The 4,536-nt window shown below is 57.7% G+C and overlaps 1 protein-coding gene across 1 annotated transcript; it reads left to right on the top strand.

The window, feature by feature from the left end:
• The first annotated feature begins 365 nt into the window (after positions 1–365).
• Positions 366–3,526, top strand: LOC112891908. Its single transcript, XM_025958911.1, has 7 exons — positions 366–806; positions 931–1,008; positions 1,182–1,277; positions 1,372–1,512; positions 1,603–1,722; positions 1,854–1,943; positions 2,117–3,526. Exons 1-7 carry the CDS (start codon positions 632–634, stop codon positions 3,310–3,312), a joined length of 1,896 nt encoding a protein of 631 aa, XP_025814696.1. The 5' UTR covers positions 366–631; the 3' UTR covers positions 3,313–3,526.
• Positions 3,527–4,536: the final 1,010 nt, after the last annotated feature.

Genomic DNA, 4,536 nt, shown 5'->3' with positions numbered 1-4,536 from the left:
CGAACGCTCGAGTAGTACCCGGCACGACGTGTTGGCTGAGCTGGGGAGACGAAGAACATGGCCGGGTCATGCTCCCGAATCAATGATGCACGATCAACCTCGCATCGCACGCGCCCACTCCGAGCCCCAGGCAGGCAGAGGCAGCCGGGCGTCGCGGCCCGCGCCGGGTCCATGCCCGCCGGTCCAATCACCGCGCGATCCGCGGCAGAACGAAACGTCCGGTTCGGGTGGCGGCACCCCGAGCCGGACGCTCCGTCACCAACCGGCGGCGCCGTCTCGTGAACGCACAGGCGCAGCGCAGGGCACGGCGAGAGGATATATAGGCAGAGCCGCCCTGCGCAGCCTCGCCTTCCGTTTTTATTCTCAGCTTGCCGCTCGCCTCGCTCAGGCCCGCGATCGAGCGACGCCATTGGCCAGCCAGCCAGCGAGCGGGCTGCGGGCCTAGCCTACGAGGACCTGCACGAGAAGAAAAGGGAGAGAAAACCAGAGCGAGTTCTCGGATCGGGCGACGCCATTGGCTGGGGCTAGTCGCTCCGGGCTTTTGCATCATCACGCTAGCTTCCGGAGGAAGACGCATAAGCACCGAGCTTCTTGAGAAAGGACAAACCAGCTAGACGGCAGCGGGCCGGGCATGAAGGGCGGCGGCGGCGACAAGGCCGGGAGGGGCGGCAGGCTGCTGCCGCAGCAGCAGCCGCTGCGCCTCGAGTCGCAGCGGTTCAGGCTGCTGTCCCTCGTCGGCGGCTGCTTCGTCTTCTGCCTCGTCTTCCTCCTCTCCTCCCGCCCCGACGCCACCGCCTTCGGCACCGGTCAGTGTTTCATTTCTCTTCGACCGCGCACTTCACCTTCCCCTGGCTCGCGGCGTGCTGTTCGCGCTCGCTCCGTCGTCGACGGCGTGCAGAGTGCTGACACGTTCGCTCTGGTTGCTTGCAGTGAGCCCCAGGGCGGCGCTGGACGGCGCGCGCCGGCCGGCCGCCGTCAAGACGCTGCGAACCTCCTCCTCCGGCTTCGGTAGGTTTCCTCCATCAACTTGGCGCTGAATCGCCGATTGCCACGGTTAAATGAACACATAAACTTTTTTTAAAAAAAGGAGAAAAACTATTAGTTGCACGCTGAAGTGATGAAGCAGTGATCTTCTCCTTTGCTTGGACCCCTCGCGTCAACGTGCGTGCTTTTTTCATCAGGTGGGGATTTCCATGTGGACATCCTGCCGCAGCAGCAGCGGCAGAGGCTGCGGCAGAGCGTCGAGCAGAGCGCCGGCGACAAGACGGCCACAGAATGTACGTCGCCAACGGTGCCAAGCGTAAATCATGCTCTTCGTCTGCGTCGTGGTTCAGTTCGTGAAAATTCAGCATTTTTTTTGGTCCCGATCAGGGGTCAGAGACACGGTGATCGTGGAGGAGAGGAGCGACGCCGAGGCCAGCGAAGCTGCGGCAGAACCGGAGGAGGCCGGGCGCGACGGCGACGGCAATGCCGCTGCCGCCGCGTCCAACCCCGACGACCAGCCAGCACCAGGTACGTGCGCACGCGAGAACGAGCCAGGCCGCTCCACGAGCGCGAAGACGAGAACTTGACTAGCTAAAGCTAACCTCTGGAACCCGGCAGGTGCCGAGGAGAAGGAGGTCCGAGACGACGCCGTGGTGACCACGGCCGCCGCCGCCGCCGCGACGACGACCACCGCGCAACCCGCCGCGGAGATCACGGCGACCGCGCCCGACCTGCCAGGTCCGTGCTCCCCGACTAGGCTGCCTAACCGACAAAATCCACCATGCCGTGCACGGCGGATACCCGTGCCAATTACTAGCTTGTGTATGATGTGATGTCACGTTCTTATTTCGATTTGGTGTCTGGTGCAGAGGGGAAGGCGCGAGCTGCCGGCGGCGGTCAGAGCAAGCTCCAGGAGCAGCCAGCTCGGCAGCGGCAAGAGGAGCTCCACGAGCCAGCACGTAAGTGCAACGGGACGGCGAAAGCAACGCCGGACCAAACCTTGTCAACTGGTCAACTTGGTGTTTTTTTTTAAGAAAAAGAATTCATTTCGAGAAAGAATCATAGACTTGTCAGGGAGTGCATCATCGTGGAGCCTAACGAATTAACCAACGTGACGTCACGACGAGTGCAGGATCTGGCGGCGGGGACCACCACCAGCAGCAGCGGCCGCCGCTGTGCGACTTCTCCGACTTCCGCAGCGACATATGCGACATGGCCGGCGACATCCGCTTGGACGCCAACGCGTCGGCGTTCGTCGTCGTCGACCCGGCGACCGGGGCCGGCAGCGGCCAGTGGCACCGGGTCCGGCCGTACCCGCGGAAGGGCGACGAGACGTGCATGGGCCGGATCACGGAGGTCACGGTGCGGTCGACGGGCGACGCGCCCGGCGCGCCGCGGTGCACGCGGTCGCACGCCGGGCCGGCGGTAGTGTTCTCCATCGGCGGGTACACGGGCAACATCTTCCACGACTTCTCCGACGTGCTGGTGCCGCTGTACAACACCGCGCAGCGGTACCGCGGCGACGTGCAGCTGGTGATGGCGAACGTGGCCTCGTGGTGGCTGGTCAAGTACGACAAGCTCCTCCACGAGCTGTCGCGACACGCGCCGCTGGACCTCGCCAAGGCCGGCGCCGCCGGCGAGGTCCACTGCTTCCCGCGCGCCGTGGTGAGCCTGCGCGCGCACAAGGAGCTCATCATCGAGCGGGAGCGCAGCGCGGACGGTCTTGCGACGCCGGACTTCACGCGGTTCGTCCGGCGCGCGCTGTCGCTGCCCCGGGACGCGCCGACACGGCTGGGCGACGGCACGGGCCTGAAGCCCCGGCTCCTGATCATCTCCCGGCACCGCACCCGGCTGCTCCTGAACCTGGACGCCGTGGTCCGCGCGGCGGAGGAGGTCGGGTTCGAGGCCGTGGTGAACGAGTCCGACGTGGGCAACGACATCGCGCAGGTCGGGGCGCTCATCAACTCGTGCGACGCGCTGGTGGGCGTGCACGGCGCCGGGCTGACCAACATGATGTTCCTGCCGCCGGGGGCGACGCTGGTGCAGATCGTGCCGTGGGGCGGGCTGCAGTGGATGGCGCGGGCGGACTACGGCGACCCGGCGGAGGCGATGGGGCTCCGGTACATCCAGTACGAGGTGGGCGTCGGCGAGAGCACGCTCAAGGACAAGTTCCCCAGCGGGCACAAGATCTTCACCGACCCGACGTCGCTGCACAAGAAGGGGTTCATGTTCATCAGGCAGACGCTCATGGACGGCCAGGACATCGCCGTCGACGTTGGCCGCTTCAGGGAGGTGCTGCTCCAGGTGCTCAACAACCTCTCGCAGTAGACGCCTGCCTGCGTGCCCGATCGAGTACAGAGCTGCATAGTAGTATATACAGTACACCGGTGCCATGTATACGTGTATTCATTTAGTTGGAGCTTTGTATCATTATACGGATGTACACTTTGGCGTAATCTTTTTTACCTGAAAGCAAGATTACCATGAGACCTCTGTGGTCGCCACATCACACACAATTTACATGGAGGCTTATTACAGTTGAGGAGGGAGGGAGGCAATGCTTGGGTGGATACCATTTTAGCACTGGATTTGTCCCTGTTTTCAGACTAAGGAATGCACTTATATAGTTGGCCTCTTATGAATCAGACACTCGATTGTTTTTTATTAGAAAGTTCTAGCCATAGGGTAGTACTATTGTCCCCGCTAGTGCTTGACTTCAAATGGATATGTGGGGGACCAGATACTATCATGAGTCCATGATCATCACCTGTACTGAATACTGACGTACCTAAGGGTGTGTTCGTTTCCGGGTACCTAAAGTTTAGAGGGGTCACGTCAAAGAGAATCTTGTCATTTAGAAGTATTAAATAAAGTCTAATTACAAAACTAATTGCAGAACCCTAGTGCTAATTCGCGAGACGAATCTAATGAGGTATATTAGTCCATGATTAGCGAATAATTACTGTAGCATCACTGTGGCAAATTATGGATTAATTAGGCTCATTAAATTTGTCTCGCGAATTAGCACACAGCTGTGCAAAAAATTTAATAAACAGATTTTATTTAATATTTCTAAATAGCAAGATTCTCTTTGATGTGATGGGTCTAAAGTTTAGAGGGTGGGAAACGAACAGGCCCTAAGAAATCGACAGATCTTCAAGGTCGAACTACCATCCCATCCACTCCAGTTCCCTACAAATTCCAGGATATTTTGGATGGTGTAAAATTAGCATAGTGCATGCCCCTAAAAGCGGATATAGTTTGGACAAAAACATGACACTTTCATTTCTTTTCAGAAAATTTTCTTTTTTTGCTATGTAAATTCATATGGGGTTCCAACTTATTTGTAAAAGACTTACCTACTAATTAATAAACATTTTTAGATTCTTAATGCCTGATTTTTTTCCAGCTTTCAAAATCACAGATATGGGAACTTTTTATTTACACAAACACTACTTGAAAATTAAAATTTTGGTTGTAAATTACAATAACTCTAGCATAAATTAATTGTTATTAATGATATAAAAAAATTCAAATGTTGGACCTGTAAAA

This window comes from Panicum hallii, chromosome 5 (genome assembly GCF_002211085.1).
Source record: "Panicum hallii strain FIL2 chromosome 5, PHallii_v3.1, whole genome shotgun sequence".
Lineage (NCBI taxonomy): Eukaryota > Viridiplantae > Streptophyta > Magnoliopsida > Poales > Poaceae > Panicum > Panicum hallii.
The sequence above is the reverse complement of the archived record's forward strand: the minus strand, read 5'-3'. Positions and strand labels throughout refer to the sequence as shown.

Coding starts and splice junctions, on each gene's coding strand:
- LOC112891908 (XM_025958911.1), top strand. CDS start 632: ATGAAGGGCGGCGGCGGCGACAAGGCCGGGAGGGGCGGCAGGCTGCTG. Junction 1,513..1,602: donor CGACGACCAGCCAGCACCAG/GTACGTGCGCAC, acceptor GGAACCCGGCAG/GTGCCGAGGAGAAGGAGGTC. Junction 1,723..1,853: donor GACCGCGCCCGACCTGCCAG/GTCCGTGCTCCC, acceptor TGTCTGGTGCAG/AGGGGAAGGCGCGAGCTGCC.